Here is a 21,880-nt window from a genome sequence, read left to right as displayed (position 1 = left end):
TACTCGCAAAATTATGTGTAATCCATGTAAAAATGCGAAGCGATTCTTTGTTTGACAATAATGCAAATATAAATAAATGTTGTTATCCAATTCGGGCATTTACGTTTAAAAAAAAAAATCCTGGCTACGGGCCTGTATAAGTTCAAAAAGAAAATTGACTAAATAAATATATATTTAAAAAAAACCCCAGAAAGAATGATTGTTTAAGGACACTCCAGCACAAAAATACACATCGGCTATTGGGTATCACAATGAATGAAAGTAATACAGTAGTTTGTTAAAATCGTGATGATGTTGAGAAATCGAGATTGCCGCTTTAAACTTGACTTTAACGTTTCCGGAAAATGTCGATGTATAAATATATCACTCCGCGTTGTAATTACGCTCCATCCTGGTTCTCTGTCATCCTGGTTCTTTAGAAACTACCCGGACGAAAACATTAAACAAGGTCAGTGGTTCGCACGTGGTTGCTGTCAAACGATAGGCATTGCTGTGAATGCCCAAATCGTACATGATGTGAATAAAAAAGGTTATGATTTTACTTACCAAAATCAAATTATTTCCATCTAAAACAAAATGGCGACGAACAGTTTTGTTGTCCAAGAGCTGATGTGTCATATTATGATATTTATTGAAAGTAGGCCTACATTTGATATTTGTTGACATGCATGGTGCCTGGGGATGAATTAATGATTATTGATAAAAAAATTAATAAATTGTTAAAAGTGTTATATTTCCTAAATTGATTAGTCGTCAAACAGGAAATGGGAAGAGTTCGACCCGTACCCATCTATAGATACCAAAGGCTCTAAAGACTAACCCTAATAGTAATCATGTCTCTAAAACTACATTAACCATGGAAAGAGTGGTACGAATCGATTTTTATTAATAATGATTTTTTTTTTAAAAATAAAATGTATATATACAGGGCTTCTACTTCTAGATTATGGTAGCCCCACTCACATGGCTAGTGATATTCAGTGTTGGGCTTGTAAATAAAAACTACTATTGTCATGCCCAATGGCTAGTGAAAAAAAGTTGTCAAATGCTGCATGTAAATATGAATAACCTACCCCTACCCCACTCCCTAATCTTAGTGTTTTTAATCTCTATCTCCCTCTTTGGGTAACATATCCATTACTACTATTAGTGAAATTGTATTAAGTAAAGTAGGGTTAGTGAATTTTCAGTCATGGCTAGTAATTTTTTTAAATCACTGTTCCCACAGCTAGTGGATTTTGTACAATTCTAGAAGCCCTGGTATATACATGTATGTATATATACAGGGCTCATTCGAGCAGGCAAAGTGAGCCAAAACTTTGCTTTGACAAGCTTGACTTCGCCGTATCAGTCGCAGTAAAGCGAAATCTGTGTCACCTTTTAAAAATACTGACCACTTACATTGTATGGATGAATGGTGAAGAACTTGACTGAGAATTCGAAGTGACACTGGCATCACAATATTATACGACAGACTCACAGACTAGTGTCTAAAAGTAGGCCTACATGTATGTGTTATTGTATGTTGATGCATATATAACTTTAATTCTATTGTCAGGCATATGTGCTGGAAATTGTACAAGGGTGGGGAGCAAATTGTATCAGGGGGGTTGGGTCTTGCTCCACTGAAAAATACACTAAAAACAATATTCGTCAGCGGGGAGTGATTAACTAGTTTCGTGCAGATTTTCTCCATTTGTATAAATTACACATACAAACAGAGATGTTAAACATATAAAATAATACAGGCAAACCTGTCCAAATACTACAAATAATGTAGGTAAAATATAGGTCAGGTTTTTGGTACCACCAGTGGTTGTTAGATTTAAAAAATAATAATAATACCATATTTACCCCAACTTTGAGGACATCCTTAAAAATATTTTGTTTTGTCCATTTCCAACCAGTAGTTTCAAATGTGGGTAAGTAGGCCTAGGTAGGGATTATTATTATTATTATTATTATTATTATTATTTAGGTCTAATCTCGTAATGAAGGCTTGCAAAATATAATGCCACATATTAGACACTTTATTCTGTCACATATTAATGTAGTTTTCAATATTTCCCCCCAATATTATTTAAACTAAATACGTTATTGTTCTAAAGGGCTATCATATAGTTGTAATAAGTCTATATTTCACAGTATAGTCCTCATGATTTACAAAACCCACCCGAAAATAACATGTTTAAATACAAAATAAATGATTTTGCTTATTTCAATTTGTTTTCTCTCTTTTTTTTCTTTTTTTTTAAAGTTATGGGGCTACCAAGTTTTACTGAGGGCTACCAGATTTTATAAACTGGTAGCCTGATGAGCTACCACTGAAAAACTTTTAAGGTCAAGGCCTGCTATTACCACCAACTGCCTTTTTCTGACACCCAACAGCTGATGTATTTTCAATGCTGGGGTGTTATTATATATATATAATTTGTGCTACAGGAGTGATGGGTCATAGTTAGGGTCTCCACGAGTACTTGGGCACGGGCCGATCTAGCAAGACTCGAGTCCATTCACAGGACTCTAGAACCCGTGCAAGGAAGAGCACTTATGATTTTTTGTTTTTAAACTTCATTTTACTATATATGTGTGCCACCGGATACATTATAGGGCTATCAGATATGTAGGGGAAACAAAAATCAAATGTGTGGAATGCAATACAATGGCATCATTTGGCATCCATGTTCAGCGCTGGAATTAAGATGCTATTTTAGTTTATTCCTTGGTCTCATTATTATCTATAGCTACATGTAGTGTAAGTGTCGGGTACTCGTGTCTGGGTCAGCTTTGACCCTCATTTTGGACTCGTGGAGGCCCTAGTCGTAGTATCAGTTAATTCCCATTCCAACCAGTATACCGAAGACTGGTGTTTCTAAGGCTGTCATATTATGTTGTTCTCTCTGAGATAATGCATATATGCAGTGAAACCTCTCTAAAGTGGACACCAACAGAACCAAGTAAAAGGTGTGGTTTTAAGGGGTATACATCTTGTTTCATTGTAATTCAGTTCCATGAAACAGTCTTAGCATTAAGATCAACTTATTTGCATAATGAACCTTATGCACTAAGATTGTTTCGTGTGACAGGCCCTGGGTACATATCTCGGCTACCTGTATCTAGGGCATATATATTGTATATTGGACTTGAGTACTCGCGGGTCGACCCGCACCTGACATTTACACTAGATGATAATGAGACTAAGGAATAAAGTAAACTTATATTATGCATCTTAATTCCAGTGCTGAACATGGATGCCAAATCATGCCCCATTGTATTGCATTCCACATATTCGACTTTTGTTTTTCCTCCATGTCTTATAGCCTATAATGTAACTGGATGCAAACATGTAGCAAAATGACTTTAAACTTTTTAATAATTAATGAAAGTGCTCTTCCTTGCACAGGTACTCGAGTTCTGTGAACAGACTTGAGTCTTACTAGACTAGGCCCGTGTTCAAGTACTCATGGAGACCCTACCTGACAGGTACAGGCTGTATCTATCTACTGCAGGGTTTAATGGATGGTTGTTGGTGGGTATAATGGTCTTACATGTACCCTATCCCAGGACCACATTATACAAAGTGATCTTAGCACTAAGTGCATAATGTAGCTATCTTAAGGTGATCTTATTCTTAGTGCTAAGATCACTTAGTAAAACGGGACCCTGGGTCATCAATTGAGCCATTATTTAAAAGTCACTGGGTGGCAGCCGTTTCTGGGAAGGAAACCCAATACCTTCTACTAGTTCTAGCCGTAAGGAAGATGACTCATCTCAGGGAACATTTTGTTCACACATTGCAATTTGCTACACAGGTTTCAGAGATCGCTACACAAATTTGTTAGGTTAACTACTAGTTGTTAATCAATTGTTAAACTGATAGTAAATATTGCTACTCAAAATTTTTAAAACAAAATGTTCCCTGCATCTACTAATACTAGGCTATGCCATTGAAACACCTTCAGTTGTGAACCCAAGGCTTTTTTTTAGGGGCAATTTTTAGTCTATTTTTTAAAGAGAGGCTACAACATTTAGCATTTCATACCAAATGTTTCTTTAAATTAGCCAATTTAAAAATAATTTTCAAGGAAATACTCTACACATCTGAAAATTGGCTAAAACAAACTTCTTCCAGTGTTAGCCCTGTGTATGTTTTTCATTGTTTTGTTTTGTTATACATACATGTATATATATATTTTATAAGGAACAAACACACACACATATATATATTTTATAAGGAACACACACACACACACGCAGTCACAGTCAAACCTGTCTTAAGCAGTCACACAGGGACAGAGAAAAATGACTGCTTAAGACAGGTGGCTGCTGATTACAGGTTGCCACATATACAGTCTTTAGAATGTTTGTTTTTTGTTTCTTTCTTTTTTGCCGTCTGTACTGCTAATTCATGGTTGTATTAATGTATGCTCCACAGTTGACTATAAATCAACTTTCGACATGTCAATCACCTCCTTCAGAAATGGAATATATTAATTTAACTGTTGTTTTCTTTTTCTATTTAATTGTTTAATTCCTACTTCATGCAGTGCATTGTCATAGTATATGAATCTACAAATGTCAAGCTTAGCCTACCCAGAGGCAATTAGATGCATTCCAGAGTCATACTTTCTCCATTGATATACAATAGAGATGTAGGGATTGAATGGGTACTAGTATACCTGAAGGTGTGAAGATCAGTTATTTGCTGCACCTTGTCGGTGTTGTTTAAATAGCCTTTTTATATAATAGTAAACACTTACTATGGCTGCTTAATACAGATAATTTAGTGATTTGGGATCCGATTTAGGTGGTTGCGTTGCACAGGTGACCGCTTATTACAGGTGCATTTATGTTAAAAATCATTTGGCAGGGGAAAAGTTGTTAATTAAGGCAAGTGACCGCTGATTACAGGTGACCAGTAGGACAAGTTTGACTGTGTATATATATTGATATATAGATAGATAAGGAAAGCAGAAAAGTGTTTGATTTTACAAAATATCATTTTTTTTTTACAATGTTGCTGAATGACCATGTTTGTTAATGTTCCTGGAATGGGACAGCATGCCCAAATGCCTCCTAAAACAAATCTAAAGCATGTTGTGGCACGTTGTGCGACAATTGCAGGAAATCAGCGTGAAATGGTAAGATTTTGGCAAATGCATGTGAAACTCGGGGGGGGGGGGGGGGGGGGGGGGTGGGGTAGTGATGGGTATTTAAAGCTGCAATGCTTGCAATGATGCCTCATTTCCATTTTGACATAGACGAGTTACAAGATGTCAAGACTAAACCTTCCCAATTGAAACATTGCAATAGGCCGCCTCCAGTTAGGTAAAACGCAGTCAGCAGTTACACGCCACATGAATGTCTATCAGAGCACGATTTCACGTCTCTGGGACAGGTACCAGCAGTTTCAATCAGCTGAAAACCAGCCCAGAAGTGGAAGACCTCGCATAACAACTGCAGCACCGAACTGCCACAGCAACGAACACTGCTGGACGCATACCTGGTTTTCGAAGGGTGTCTGCACAAACCATTCGGAACCGACTTCGAGAAGCTGGTTTACGAACTAGGAGACTGTATGTTGGCCCTGTCCTGCGATGTTAACATCAACATTTACATGTTCACTGGTGCACAAATGTACAGGGGTGGAACTTGGGGAAACTGATGGCAAGCAAATATGGTTCAGCGACGAGTCATGTTTCCTTCTACAGCGATGTGATGGACGACAACGTGTTTACAGACGCCACAATGAACGTTTTGCCAACAACTGCATGACCCAAGTTGACAGATTCGGTGGAGGGAGTGTCATGATGTGGGGAGCCATCTCAAACACCGGCAGAATTGAACTTGTGTTCGTACAAGGCAACCTGACAGCTATACGCTACCAGGATGAAATTCTTTCGCCATCACATGCTTCCCATTTTGGATCGACAGAGAGAACTCTTTGAGCAGGACAATGCCAGGCAGCATACGGCATGTGTAACAATGGATTTCCTACAGAATCAGAACATTAATGTGCTGCCATGGCCATCAAGATCGCCAAATCTCAACCCCATTGAACATCTATGGGACGAACTGGACAGACATGTACGCCAGCGTGACCCGGAGCCTCAGACGCTTCTGCAACTGTCAAATGCATTGCAGGAAGAATGGGCTAGAATTCCACATGCCCAAATTCAGAGACTCATTAAGTCTATGCCAAGGAGATGTCGCGCAGTGATTGCTGCTGCTGGTGGCCACACAAGGTACTGATTTCAGTGCCCTCGTGCAATGCTGTTTGGTGACGAAAATGCCCCCACTGCCGTCAGTCTATAGCAAGAACATTGTCACATACTCATGTCAAATTTGTCTGTGATACGATCATAAATAACAAAATTATGCCACTTTGTATTAAAGAGATAATTCCACGAATATTTCGCCTATGCGTTTCTTTTTTGACAGTATATATATATACACACACGTACCTTTTTGTGCTGTTACATGATTAATGTACATATCATGAAGGTTAATATTACTTTTTTGTTGTAGAAAGATAACATGGATGATGAGGGCACCATTACTAAAGATGAAAACTCCTCCACAAAGGACAGTGAAACTGTGATTGCCCCAATAAAAGATGACGTGGAAAAATCTGAACCAGAGCTAACAGATGAGACCAGTTTGAAGGAAGACACGAAGCCAACACTGATTGACTTGCCGACAACTTGCATCCCTCATCAGTTCATTATTCTTCCCCAGAGTACCGGGAACAATACCCACATAACAGGTTGGGATTAATGACGTCCTCATCTACAGTAGAAACTACTACAGTGAAACTCCTCTAAATCGGAACACCCACTGGACCAAGTAAAATGTCTGATCTAGTTTAGAGAGGTTTTGTTCTGTACTGATATTTAAAAGTGGACCATGGAAAATGTCCAGTTAGCAGAGGGTCTTGTTTATGTAAGAAAAATAATATTTTGTATCCGTTAAGATTCCAATTATGTTACAACTCATTTAAAAACTTTCCAACTCACTTTCACTTGAAAGATACATTTTTAAACAACCCATTGTAAAATAAATGGTATCTCACAGCCATTCATGTAGTATTCTCTTTTTAACTGTTGTATATAGTGCATGTTTCTACATGTGTATGTAAAGGGTATTTGTTATTTCTGTTCAGAGCGGTTCAGTGGTAACTGAATAACTGTAGAAATATATTTCTCCCATCCCCAGCTATGCAAGACTGACCCATTCCATGACGTCAGTCCATACAGAATAAATCTGTCTTGCATACCAGACAGGTGAATCCATCCACTTCCGTGTGATGAATAGAGCTGTCTTTCCCTAAGGACGGGCGAGACGTAGCCCAGTGGTTAAGTGCTTGCTTGATGCGCGGTTGGTTTGGGATCGATCCCCATCAGTGGGCCCATAGGGCTATTTCTCGCTTCAGCCAGTGCACCACGACTGGTACATCAAAGGCTGTGGTATGTGCAATCCTGTCTATGGGATGGTGCATATAAAAGATCCCTTGCTGCTAGTGAGTTAGTATGTACAGTGATCTATAGTATCTTGCATAAATTTACCAGGACTAGCTTAGGCACTCACCATATTTGCCAGTTGGCAGTCTAGAAACAATTGGCAAATTTTATTTCAGTTTTGCGAAATATCTTTGTAATAAATGATATTTTGTTAAAAATTAATGCAATGTTTGAAGTTTATTAGATAATTTGGTTCAATATTATACTGACCCAGAGCTAGCACTGATTCACATTTATATGTCATATGTATAATGATTATTATATGTGTATGATTAGTACATGCATTTACATTAAACAAATTAGTTATTTGCTAATACCTGTTGTTTACTATATACTTAAATACACATTAACTACTGGCATTGTGCCTGTGCTTGTAATGTATTTGTTTATGTACATTAAGACTAAGAGTGCTAAGTAAAACTGGTTGCTGTTTGTTATGTAGTTCCCTTCTCACTGGATGGAGGACAGACGAGTGTAGCCGACTGCTCGGAACCCATGTCCAAGCTGATCCGTCTGGAAGGAGAGGACGGGCAGACATACGTCTTGGCTGTGTCAGGTATTTCTCATCTTACTGTTATATACTACTATACCCTGCATCATTCACATGGGTTCATATTTGATGGAGAACACAATATATCCAGTCTTAATGCCATGTTTTGGTCTTAAAAACGATGACAGACATGTCCTGGCTGTAATTATTTTTACTTTTTTTTTCTTTTTTTTTAATAACAAACTACATTCTTAGTCATTCATATCAGTCTAATTCAATGTATAACACACTACAATACACACTCGATGTTGTTTCTGTGAACAGAAGACAAAAGTACTGGTATATCCTAGCCCTATTAATATAATATTCTAAAAACATATCTGATTTATGTTACGATTGACAGCGTATAATATCTCCATCATACTTGAATATTGGGTGCTTGTAATCTTTCTCCTTTTTTTTCCATTTTGTAACATTGAAATCAGCATATTAATTTTCAGGAAATTTAATGTTTAATGTTCTAAAAAGGACTTGGTCAAATAATTTTCAGCTAACTAGAACTTTGTCATCAAAAGCTGTGTTAGACATAATAGAAACATCTTCTGATTATAATGACTGTACATGTAGTAGAGTCGTTAGGGTTAGTTACATACAATGTATCTGGCGCAGTATCCTAGAAATGTGATTAATTTGGTAAAGTTATTTCTCACAGGTGATGGAAGTGGGGAACTAAGCATGAAAGCTGAGGTGGACATTACTCAGGTACCTGTATAACATTAATACAAATTTCTGTGTATACATTTTGCTTGTATTTGATTGAATATAAATTTAGTCATGTTATGTTAAATGTATTATATTAGTTAATTGTACATGTATTGTGGGTTAGGGTTAGGGAACAAGTGAAACAATTTATACCAATACATACACACACCTGTTATGTTTCAATGTTTTAAAAACATATTTTGGGGCTAATTTTAATATATTACCAGCAGGGAATGCCATGATAGGTACATGTATTAAATTTTAATATATTACCAGCAGGGAATGCCATGATAGGTACATGTATTAAATTTTAATATATTACCAGCAGGGAATGCCATGATAGGTACATGTATTAAATTTTGTAAAAGGATGATGTCATACAGGGGCAGGACGTAGCTCAGTGGTACAACACTTGACTGATTTGCGATCGATCTAGAATCGATTTCTGTTGGTAGGCCAATTGGACTATATTTCATTCCAGCCAGTGCTCCACAACTGGTGTAACAAAGGCCATGATATGTACTATCCTGTCTGTGGGATGGTGCATATAAAAGATCCCTCGTTGCTAATCGAAAAAGAGTAGCTCATGAAGTGGCGACAACGGGTTTCCTCTCTCGATATCTGTGTGGTCCTTAACCATGTCTGATGCCATATAACTGTAAATAAAATGTGTTGAGTGTGTCATTAAATAAAACATTTCCTTCCTTGAAGATGTCACACATGCAGCTCACTCACTTGGAGAGTGTTGGTTTGCTGTGTTAATATGGTATTTTGATTGTAAACAAAGATGGAGAAACTGAACATGGGGTACTAGTATTAGTAGTACTGTGAATATCTGGATATGAATGATCAGAGTTATATATTTGGTGAAATCACATCTGTATTGATAGTCTTAATGTTGGTAAATACGGCGTTCACATCCTGGCATCAGCTTCCAGTTTTAAGTTTTAATTACTTAGCGGGTAGGTGTAAGGCCACTACACTGACTTCTCTCTCAGTAACCACTTACCCACTGTACTGGACAGATGTCCAACCCAAATACACGTAGCTGAAGTGTGTTCCTCAAGGAAAACCTGCAACACGCAGCAGCAATTGTTCCAGCTACTGAGGTCCCTGTCTGAGGGTTCAAAGAAGAAGAAGCTGAGGTGTGTGCCCATGATAGGGTGCTTGAACCTTAATTGGATATAAGAATGAAAATGACTATAAATGAAATGAATGAAGCCCTTGTTCTGGACAGACACAGCATGGTTAAAGCTTAAAAGAATGAAAATTGAGGTGAACCAATTAGATTTTATTATCTTGTCATGAGGTCAATCAGAACATGGCTGGTGTCTGATGTTGGTTGCTTGTTCAGAATTGACAGCAACTCCAGATTTCCAGATTTAAAGTGGTCCAGTGATTCAGAAACATTCACTTTTACAAAGGCATGACTTACATGTAGCTGTAGGTGAGAATATGTTTTTGAATAACTGAGAACATGTATAGAATAAAGCGGAACAGGAAATGTTTGAGTACAACTTAAATTAAAATTGTGATATGTATCTCATTAGACATCTTTTTGCATACAATGTACAGGTAAATGTCATGCAGAAAATTGTACACATATCAAGATTACTATATACACTGTGTCTGTGTGGTAACTTTATATAATGCACAGTTACTGTTGGCCATTATATTTTTGACCACCTTTATGAGATGTGCATATTATACTCTAGGGGAGTTTTTAGTCCATATTTCACGAAAAATAGCCAGAGGTTACAAATCTATAGTATTAAAATTAGTATCAAGACACAACACAGGCACCATTTTAATTGATTCAAATTGTCCAGTATTTACAGGCTGGAGGGTTACATAAGCGACCGGCGACAACTAGTGGCAGTAGCAAGAAGTCATCATCCAATGATGATTTCACACAGGCCTGGTTTACCACGCGAGATGACAAAGCTACTTTTCAGAGTAAAGGTTTGTGTTGTTTTCTTGTATTCCAGTAATTCAACTTTGATCTCGTTTCTGATCAATTTCTACTTTTAATAGTGTCAGAATTAATACAAAATATGCAGATTTTTATACATGAATGTTTGAAATGTTTGTTTTAAGTGCATACAAATGGGTATTATTTTGCAGCGATAGAAATAAGCAGAATTTTTCATTTGTCCACCAGACAAGTACATCGAGAAATCTACTTGTCCAGCAATATTTTCACTTGTCCAAATAAATGTTTTGTTTTATTCAAGTACAAGGACCGTATGTTTGATTGCTCAAAATTAAACTGCACTGAAAATGTTTACTTGTCCACAGGACAATAATTATTGAGGTACATTTTGCTTGTCCAAGCAGATTTGCACTTGTGAGGACAAATGGACATCAAGTGCTTATTTTGAATGTTGTTTTGTCAAAACAGTTACCTGAGCAGTTAGGCTAATGATTTCTGTAATTCATCTGTGCTCAAATGATAGGTTTAAGTATGTTATTGATGCTGATAAAAGCAATAGTAAATTAAAGTACATTTCAGTATTACATGCCATTGTTTGGTTCATTTTGGTTTCAGTAAAAGTTTTTAAAATTAAGTATGTCACTTGCAATAAGAGTAGCTACAAGCTGCTGATGCATGTGCACAAAAAAGTAAAATTTGCAAATTTGAATATTCAAATAGGAAAAATTAATTGACATACTATAAAACATGTACATGAATGCCCATGTTTTTACCTCTAACAGCCACAATGTTAGTACAGTTACATGTTGAATTTTGATTGGTTTATTATTTATTCATTCATTTCAACTTATTTTCATGCTTATATCCAACTGAGGTTGAAGCATGCTGTCCTGGGCACACACCTCAGCTATCTGGGCTGTCTGTCCAGGACAGTGGGTTAGTGGTTAGTAAGAGAGAAGAGGGTGTAGTGGTCTTACACCTACACATTGAGTCATTAAAACTCGCTCTGAGTGGAAGCCAGTACTGGGCTGTGAACCCAGTACCTACCAGCCTTATGTCCGATGGCTTAACCACAACACCACCAAGGCCAGTATTAAGAGCATCAAATCTTTTGCAGTTTTGTATGATTAATACCTGATGAATGTATGATTAATACCCGATGAATGTATGATTAATGACTGGATGAATGTTTTGACAATTTGTACTGTAGCATTAAAGTGTTTTATAAGTAAAACAGGGCTTCTAGATTATGGTAGCCCCACTCCCATGGCTAGTGCTATTCAATGTTGGGCTAGTAAATAACTACTATTGCCATGCCCGACAGTTAGTGGAAATATTTGGTCAAATGTTGCATTTAAGTCTATTTTGTAAATATGAATATCCTGCCCCCACCTCCACCCACAATGTTGCATGTAATATGTGTAATATGGTGTTTTTAAAGGGACATTCCTGAGTTTGCTGCCATTTTAAAGATGTTATCGACTAACAGAAACTTTTTAACGATTGTAATTGCATATCAAATATTTTTTTTTGCATAAAATATTAGTGGTTGTATATTAAAAGTGTTTCTGATTGTTCTAATATTAGTACTAGGTTAAATTTTATTTTATTTCCTAAAAAAGATTTTTTCGTACGTACGAAATTATTTGAAGACAAAATCCAGTTTGGGCTTCTTACAAATATTAAGACGACCAGAAACACACTGAATATACAGACACTGATATTCTAAACAAGAAAATATATTTAACATGTAAGTTTAATCGTAGAAATATTTTATCAGTCGGATACATCTTACAATGCAGCAAACTCAGGAATGTCCCTTTAAGCTCTATCTCCCTCTTTAGGTGACATATCCGATTATTACTATTATTTAGTCGAATTTTATTAACTTATAAAGCAAAATTGGGCTAGTGAATTTTTAATTGTGGCTAGTAAATTTTAAAATCCACTGATCCCATGGCTAGTAGATTTCATAAATATTCTAGAAGCCTACTTGAAGACTGTTGCAATAAACACAGGTAAAAGATTTATCCTTGACACCAATTAAACCTGTGTGCTCTTATGTTCCGCAAATTGCTTAGTCTTGTCCAGTAGATAAACAAATCCTATAATTATTTACTTGAATAATAATAAGAATCATGTTAATAAAATGTTATAATAAAGCATCATAGGCATGGGACCTGTATTATATTGTTGCTTTATAATTAATCTCCCCACACAAAAACAAAACAACAACAAATGGGGAAAACTAAAGGAAAGAGAAGCCAAATTCTTCTTAAGTTTATTTTCTCAGTAACGGGCCTCGGTGGTCTTGTGGTTATGCCATTGGACGTGAGTCTGGTAGGTACTGGGTTCATATATCCCACCTGAATCAATGGGGGATTTTTTCATGCCAGTACTGGCTCCAACCCAGAGTGAGTGCATCGCTAGGCTCAATGGGTAGGTGTACGGCCACATACACCAGGCTTCACCCACTTCATGGGTGCAGTTATGGGTGTGTATACCCCGAGCTAGGGACAATACTGAGATAGCTCAACTGACAGCAAGCATGAAGTAGTCCCAAACCAAAACGGAAATACTTCAGCTTCACCATTCATCTTATCATCATCCATGTTTGTAATGTCCAAAAAGTGAAAATGTCTTGGTCTCTGTGTGAAATGTTTGTGGTGTTTCAAAAAAATTAAAATAAAACAAAGAAGTTTATTGTCTCAACAGAAGTAGTGCTAGTGATGTGAAATTTATTATTTAGCTGGAAAAGAACTAGTCATTTTAATGTTTGTTTCAGGTCACAGATGGCGACAAGGTCAGTGGACAAAGGAGGAGACGGAGTTACTTCAATCAAATATCAATGCTTACTGCAAGGTTTGTCACACACATGCAGAGATAAATGGTTATCATAATCCATTAAGTGTGGCACACAGTAGTTTCACACTAAATGCTGTTTATCAGTTTTGTTTCAGTACCATAGAATGTTCCCATTGTCTGCATATCACTTTTTCAATTCTGAATATATTATGTATTATGGCATTACCAAATATGACAACTGTAGCCTGTGTTTTGCTGTCCACTCTGGACAACTTTCCCTAACTCAGATTGGGTTCCCAGGATTTTTCTCCACCAGTTCCTCTACAACTTTCTTGTTCTTCCTTTTTTTTCTTTTTCCAGCATGGGGCTAATAGAACCCCACTTTACATGTAGGTGAAGTTGTTTGAGGAATTCCAATAGAGACATGCGGTATTACCAGCATACCGCAATATAAATTTTGAACAATACATATTGCGATATTTTCTTGTTTATCGGTATATTGCACATGAGTTAGTCACACATATTATATTTTCAAACAAAAACCATCAGTTTAAGAAAAGAAATAACAGCTTCCCTTGTTCTGAAATTAGAGTACTTTATAAATTGTAATAATTGAGAATTGATCTTCGCAATATATCGTGGTACAGGTACTGAATACGTATCACAATTCAGATTCATGTAATATGAAAATGTTGGCAATCCCATATAAATTCAAAAATATGAATTTTCCAGCTTCATCTTCAGCACTCTTCCTATTAAATCTGTTATACATTGCAGCTTTGCTGTGAAGTGTTCTTAGTGGTTCTCAAATTAAATGTTCATGTGAAAGAAACTGCATGATAAGTTACTGATCAAACAGTGATAATACCAAAATATATACCTGTACAAATATTTATACTTTCCAGATTTGAATATATTTGTTAAACTATATTTAAGACTTGATTTCAGGAAAATGATATCTTAGACCCAACAGAAATAATCTTTGAAATGTCAAAAGACGAGAGAAAAGACTTCTACCGGTCCATTGCCCGTGGTTTGCAGCGCCCCCTGTTCTCTGTGTATCGCCGAGTAACCAGGCTGTATGACCAGAAAAACCACATGGGAAAATACACACTTGAGGAGATGGACAAACTGAGGGAGTGAGTTTCACTTTCATTTTTCTCTGCTTATGTCCAATTAATGTTTTAACCCTTTTGTGTCTTTGCTGGAATTACATCTTGAACTGAGTCTTTTTCATGATGTCAAACTAATAGTGACCTGCTGTGAGCTGTCACATGCACAATGTAATCAAATGGACAGGGCATTCGTGTGCCGTCATGATATGTAAGGGTTAAGCATGCCATCTATCAAGGACAGAGGTTAATGGTTAGATGTTGATGAGTGAGAAGGAAGGAAGGAAATGTTTTATTTAACAACACACTCAACACATTTTATTTACGGTTATATGACGTCAGACATATGGTTACGGACCACACAGATATTGAGAGGAAACCTGCTGTCACCACTTCATGGGCTACTCTTTTCGATTAACAGCAAGGGATCTTTTATATGCACCATCCCACAGACAGGGTAGTACATACCACGGCCTTGAATGAGAAGTCTGTGTAGTGACTGTACACCTCCACCTTTGTCTGTATCCAGTGATCCAGACATTCTAATAACCAATCAAATGGCTATTAACATGCACAGTCGAAGGTACCAGCCTGTATTCATGTGACTCCTTCTTTATCCTTTCTCTTTCACTTTTATATCTGGATGCATGTTTTTCCATTGGTTATATTTTCGTGCAGAGAGAAAATTATCAGTGTTTTCTTCATTTTATAGTACTTTCTTTGTGAGATTATTACATGTTATTTCTGTTCTTTGTACCTAGACTACGGTCTAAGCATGGCAATGACTGGGCAGCTATTGGTGCAGTTCTGGGTCGCAGTGCTTCCTCTGTGAAAGACAAGTGTCGCTTGATGAAAGACTCTTGTAACTCAGGTACAAACAGATTAATGTAGCTAAAGATGTGTTCAGACACGAGATTAATCCCACTTGGTGTACCCCACCTCTATGAAACATTATCCCTCAAAATTATGTTAAATTATCTATCATTGTGATGTAATTTTGACCAGTATTGCTCAATTTTCTGTGTGTATGTATATTTGTTTGTTTTGTTAATACTTATTAGATAAAAATCATCTTTGAAAGAACAAAATAGGGCATATCATCTGCATTTTAATTTATAAATAAAAATGAGACAGGTGTTTTGAAAAGTTAACATATTTACTGACAAATACCAACTTCCCTCCTCCATTAGATACATGTAATTGTTGAATGACCACAATGGATATGTTTCATCCAACCTAAGTTTCATGACTGATAAATCAAGAATTGTAGTACATGTATGTTATCTCATGTGGTGAAAATGCACATTGAAGAATATTTGCTGACAATGATATGGGAAAGTGAATATAAAAGATCCATATTTATAGGAGTAGACACTGGATTTCCATATAAACATGTTATTAACTTTGACACCCAGTGGCTGAAATATATTTTTTTTATCTGGGTTGACTTTCATTCATTGTAGCCACAGAATAAACAATATGTAATATGTTGAAGTGTCAATGCATAGACGTCCCCTTATATTAAAACCTTTCAGCACTTTGATTTACTGTTTATGTGTGTTGCCAGGGAAATGGCTGACAGAGGAAGAACAGCGATTGTCTGGAGCTGTGTATGAACTTGCTGGAGTTCAGTCAGGTAATTTATTCAGTTGTTTTCACATCTATTGGAGCAAACACTTGGGGTGGGGGGATTTGTTTATACATAGAGACATCCAAGAATAATCTCCATGGTGATGACCCGTATGCTGTCCATTAAAATTGGCACTACTTAAATTGATTACTATGACATATTGTACATTAATCTTGCAAACACAAACACTATAAATAAGTTTTAATTGGAAAAAACACCATTTTGTTATATAACTCATTATTGTAAAACATATCTGACTCACTACTACTCATTTTGTATGTTTTCAAACAATTAATTGTAAGTTAATGGTGACTCATATATTATTATTTATATACATGTATGCAGTTTATGATAGAAATATTGTATCATGTAATGTTTTCTATCCCACTTGTGTGATATTGAAACATATACAGGTTCTTATATTTTTAACAAGAGGTTTCTCTTAAATCTGTGTTGTAAACTGATGGCGAGAGTGTTCTGTATTGTTTTGGTTAATTACATTCTTTTTTGGGGATCAAATGAAAATAACACCCGGAAAGCTAATGACGTCATTAGAAAGTGAAGTCATTAGCAATTGGAACAGGCCAAGACAGTTAGATTGTAGCCAGGTATTTTTTTCATGAAATACCAAATACACAGTTAGTTCTTTAGAAAAACGATTCAGTATACAGTGGACATAACCATATGGAGTTTTTAGATTTGCGGGTGTTATTGTCTATTTGATGCCCGCAAATGTTTAATTTTTCACCTCAGGCTAATGCCTTCAGTCAAAAATGACATTTGTGAGATCAAATGGACAATAACACCCGCAAATATAAAAACTCCATATGGTTTTCTCCTAAATCTCCCCTCACCTTCCTATAACATTTAATGTATTAGTCATTTATGCATTGGTACCAATAGAAGATAGTGAGGAGGGTTTCACCCTCTTTAAATTTTAAAACCATATTTGCACCGATTCAAAAATAGGCCAAATGATCACAAAAAGTCCGATATCTGCAAAACATTTCCATCCCTGACTAATGCTGAACGTTTCTCATCAAGTGATATGATCAAATGACTTGGTGCCATATACATGTAACAAGCCTTTTGTATTTTAAAAAGTTATATTGTTCCACAAAACAATGGAAATGGAAAATAAATACACTTTTTAAATGACCAAGATTAGCATTTAAAAATGTTGGTGAATTAAAAAGAACAGAAAGAAATGCTTTATATAATGTCACACTCAACACATTTTAATCACAGATATATGACATCGCTTTATATAATGTCACACTCAACACATTTTAATCACAGATATATGACATCGCTTTATATAATGTCACACTCAACACATTTTAATCACAGATATATGACATCGCTTTATATAATGTCACACTCAACACATTTTAATCACAGATATATGACATTGCTTTATATAATGTCACACTCAACACATTTTAATCACAGATATATGACATCAGAGTGAATAATAATAATTGAAAAGAAATTACTGTAAAATGTAGTTTTAAAATATGTAACCGACATTGTTTTTTAAATGTATGATACATAAGAAAACATTACTTGATACTTGTAGGTGAGAATATCACTCATGGTCTTTCGTGGGCAGCTGTGGCTGAGAGGGTTGGAACGAGGTCTGAGAAACAGTGTCGGACAAAGTGGCTGAATTATCTCAACTGGAAACAGCAGGGTGGTTCCGAGTGGTTACGCCAGGATGACATCAATCTAGTCTTAAAGTATGTCCAACCACCTGTAGTCCGTCCAATCCTCCGACAAAAATGTTTTTTTGTAAATAATTTCAGTTTGGGTTTACATAAGAAGAAAAGTAAATGTGTTTTGGAATTAACGAAAACAATTATTATTATTTTTGGTCCAATTTAGAAAAAAAATTGGCTCATAAATAACTTGTAATAAATTCCATAGTGTGAAAAAAGGGGTTCCCTATATGGCCGTGATATACTTATCTGAGGTTTGTTTTTTGCATCTGCACCCATATCCTTGCACAGAAGAAATTTGATTTGTTTAATGACACTACTAGAGCACATATGGTCATTTTGACACAGTCATAGAGAGGAAACCCACAAATGTTTTTCCATTAGTAGCAAGGGATCTTTTATATGCATCATCCCACAGACAGGATAGCACATACCACGGCCTTTGATATACCAGTTGTGGTGCATTGGCTGGAACAAGAAATAGCCCAGTGGGCCCACCGACAGGGATCGATCCCAAACGGACTGCACATCAAGTGAGCGCTTTACCACTGGGCTATGTCCCACCTTTCTTTGCACAGTGTCTGTGGTCCATCAAATTGTATTGTATTGAAATCTGTAGGTGCGAACAGACTATTGGTCCCCACTTCTATGCATTTATACCTGTCTGCAATGGTATATTTGATGGACAATGTATGCTGAAGTGAGTGCAGATACAAAAAAACTGATAATAAAACTGATTGCAACCTGAAATTAGTGATAGAAGCTGTGTAAACATTTGGGGCAGATATATAGAGTAAATAATTTGAATTAATATACTCTTCAAAAAAAGTAGGGGAACTCTAATAAGAATTTACAATTGCCAGAATTGTAAGGTATATTAGCTGTGGGGAATGGTTATATGATAATAGTGAATTAATTGAGCAAACATTACAACCGGTTGTTCAGTATTACAGTAAGTTTTATGACCACCAAAGATCTTGAAGGATGATTGGGGTCAGAAGTGAAATTTGAAAGTTGATGTTTTTTTATCAGTAAATTGTAAATTCAAACAATAAAAATGACAAAAAACAAAACAATAACAACTGTATAATCAACAGAATGAAAAAAGATTGACAGAAATAATTTTCACAGTGATTAATGGACCTTCCTGGAAATTGTCAAAATCGAGAATGACTCCCCACGCACGTGTACGGGGCAACTGCATGATGCACATGCAAACTATGGAATGTGTTTCGGTGTGTTGGTAAACAGACCTAAACGTTCTTTACTAAGATGTCTGTGGTCAAAACGTATGTTCGGTCAGTTGATAACATTAATATTTCAGATTCCCCTACTTTTTTTGAAGAGTATATATTCCATAACATATTCTTAATACTAGACTTGTAATATATTATTGAACTGATATTCTATGTTCAAATACCTGTAACCATTACAAAACCATATGTGGTCAATTATTTTTATGAAATCGATTCATTTTAAGACATTTTAAAGCATCTGAATTGAATGTTGTAATATGATAACTGTTGCACTTGCACTTTTTCTTGTCCCAGCCTGTGCACCACAGCTGGTATATCAAAGGCTGTGGTATGTGCTATCCTGTCTGTGGGATATTGTGTATAAAAGATCCCTTGCTGCTAGTGGAAAAATGTAGCAGGTTTCCTCTAAGACTACATGTATATGTCAAAATTACCAAATCTTTGACATCCAGTAGCTAATGATTGATAAATCAATGTGCTCTAGTGGTGTTGTTAAACAAAACACACTTAGTTAACAAAATGTTTTGACCTGTTTTAATCAGCCAGCCATTTTATCCCTTTTCACCGTTTTGAACTAGACGTTCTCAATAGAATACTAAGCATATTGAAGGAAGGAAATGTTTTATTTAACGATGCACTCAGCACATTTTATTTATGGTTATATGGCATCTGACATATGGTTTTAGTCCTGTACTGGACGGAGGAACCAGCTGAGGCCGATACCTGTGCTCAGGACAGGCATGCGCTACAACAGCTTGCTCTGAATGTGCACGTTAAACTCTCTGACCTGACCTGACCTGATGGTTTTAGGACCACACAGATATTGAGAGAGGAAACTATCACCACTTCATGGGCTACTCTTTTCAATTAGCAGCAAGGGATCTTTTATATGCACCATCCCACAGACAGGGTAGTACATACCACGGTCTTTGATATACCAGTCGTGGTGCACTGGCTAGAACGAGAAATAGGCCAGTGGGGATCGATCCAAGACTGACCGCGCATCGAGCTAGAGCTTTACCACTGGGCTACAATCTGCCCCCAATAAGCATATTGGTGATATCCAATTGGTGAAATAAGACTGATAGACTTATTATTTTGCATGTTTCAGAATAGCCAACTTGGATGTGATGGAGGATACCGAGATTGACTGGAATGAGTTGTCTCAAGACTGGCCCAGGTTCGTACTTACATTCAGTTAATAACAGTACTATATATAACTATACAACTATACCCCTCTGTCTCATGTCCAACCACTGGAAATATGGCTAGTTCAGATACATGCCACAGTTGGTGAAATTGACATGAACAGTGTTGACCTAAAACCGTTAACAGCTTTCTCCTTGTGTTTTAATCTAAACTGACACACTCATTACAATACTTAATATGAAAATGTCTATGTTCTCAGTGTTCGGTCTCCACAATGGTTGCGAGGCAAGTGGTGGTCACTGAAGCGACATGTTCCAGATTACCAGACTCTTCCCTTTGAAGGTTTGTATCATTATTATGCATACATACATTTATCCTATAACTTACCCATGATATCCATATCATAAACCCATGTGATAATTGTAGTGTATTAACCCAGTTAAAGGGACATTCCTGAGTTTTCTGCACGTTTTAAGATGTTATCGACTAACAGAGACTTTATCACGACTGTAATTACATATCAAATATATTTTTCTGCATAAAATATTAGTGTCTGTATATTAAACGTGTTTCTAATCGTTCTAATATTTGTAAAAGGTTAAATTTCATTTTATTTCCTAAAAAAGATTTGGGCTTCTTACAAATATTAAGACGACCAGAAACACATTGAATATACAGATACTGATATTCTAAACAAGAAAATATATTTAATATGTAAATTTAATCGAAGAAATATTTTATTTGTTGGAAACATCTTACAATGGAGCAAACTCGGGAATGTCCCTTTAATAATTGTATGCAAATTTGAAAGGTCTCTAGGTAAGGTGTTGCTGTGGATGGGTCATTTGCTTACAAGCCAACAAGACCTGTGTACCTGAGCGTAACATTTTCAAAGATTTAGTTAACATGCGAGATGTCAAACTACATTTAATTTGTACTAATCGTGATGACTTCATATTACCGATGGCAGCGACTTTAGTACTGTGATTTACTAACAAATGAATTAAAATGTTATTTTAGAAGTGTTATAGGATAAATAGAATTTGCTACTCATGTTTTTAATATTTAAAATATCAACCTCGTCTAGTTAATCGGTATTTGTCTCGGCAGAACCTCGACAAATACCGATTAACATAGACTCAATTGATATTTTCCATGTTAAGAAATACTTGTGACGAAACCTCTATACATATACCTAATTTATCAGTAGTAATATTTTGCAAACCTATTTTAAGCCAGTATTTTCACAGTGTCTCTAAAAAGGTGCATGACAAGGTGTAATGGATAATATAGTGTATTCTCATCATATAGTCATTACGGTATTTATCATTTCAACTTGTACCCCATTACTGGTAGTACAAAGGCTGTAGCATTTGCCTCATTGTGTTGGAAAATGCAGATAAAAGACACAGAAATACTTGGAGTAATCTCTGGTGACAATGATTTTTTTCCTGATTGAAATGTCACGATTACTGCCAAACATGTAAATAAACAATAACTTGGGT

The 21,880-nt window shown here is 36.1% G+C and overlaps 1 protein-coding gene across 3 annotated transcripts in view; it reads left to right on the top strand.

Annotated features, from left to right (window-relative positions):
* The first annotated feature begins 233 nt into the window (after positions 1-233).
* The window catches only part of LOC121366494 (cyclin-D-binding Myb-like transcription factor 1), a 30,505-nt gene continuing 8,858 nt past the window's right edge, over positions 234-21,880 (top strand). Inside the window, exons 1-12 of one of the 3 annotated variants that reach the window (XM_041490929.1) lie at positions 234-448; positions 6,529-6,766; positions 7,963-8,076; positions 8,723-8,772; positions 10,611-10,734; positions 13,491-13,567; positions 14,459-14,649; positions 15,384-15,493; positions 16,190-16,258; positions 17,832-17,991; positions 20,338-20,406; positions 20,635-20,717. In XM_041490929.1, the coding sequence (XP_041346863.1) occupies positions 6,538-6,766; positions 7,963-8,076; positions 8,723-8,772; positions 10,611-10,734; positions 13,491-13,567; positions 14,459-14,649; positions 15,384-15,493; positions 16,190-16,258; positions 17,832-17,991; positions 20,338-20,406; positions 20,635-20,717 (1,276 nt within the window). In that variant the 5' untranslated portion in view covers positions 234-448; positions 6,529-6,537. Of the gene's footprint in view, positions 530-6,528; positions 6,767-7,962; positions 8,077-8,722; positions 8,773-10,601; positions 10,735-13,490; positions 13,568-14,458; positions 14,650-15,383; positions 15,494-16,189; positions 16,259-17,831; positions 17,992-20,337; positions 20,407-20,634; positions 20,718-21,880 lie in introns of all 3 variants that reach the window. The other 2 variants (XM_041490917.1, XM_041490921.1) reach the window with 2 other exon arrangements.

The sequence above is a fragment of the Gigantopelta aegis genome, chromosome 3 (genome assembly GCF_016097555.1).
Source record: "Gigantopelta aegis isolate Gae_Host chromosome 3, Gae_host_genome, whole genome shotgun sequence".
NCBI lineage: Eukaryota > Metazoa > Mollusca > Gastropoda > Neomphalida > Peltospiridae > Gigantopelta > Gigantopelta aegis.
This window is presented reverse-complemented; position numbering and strand designations above follow the sequence as displayed.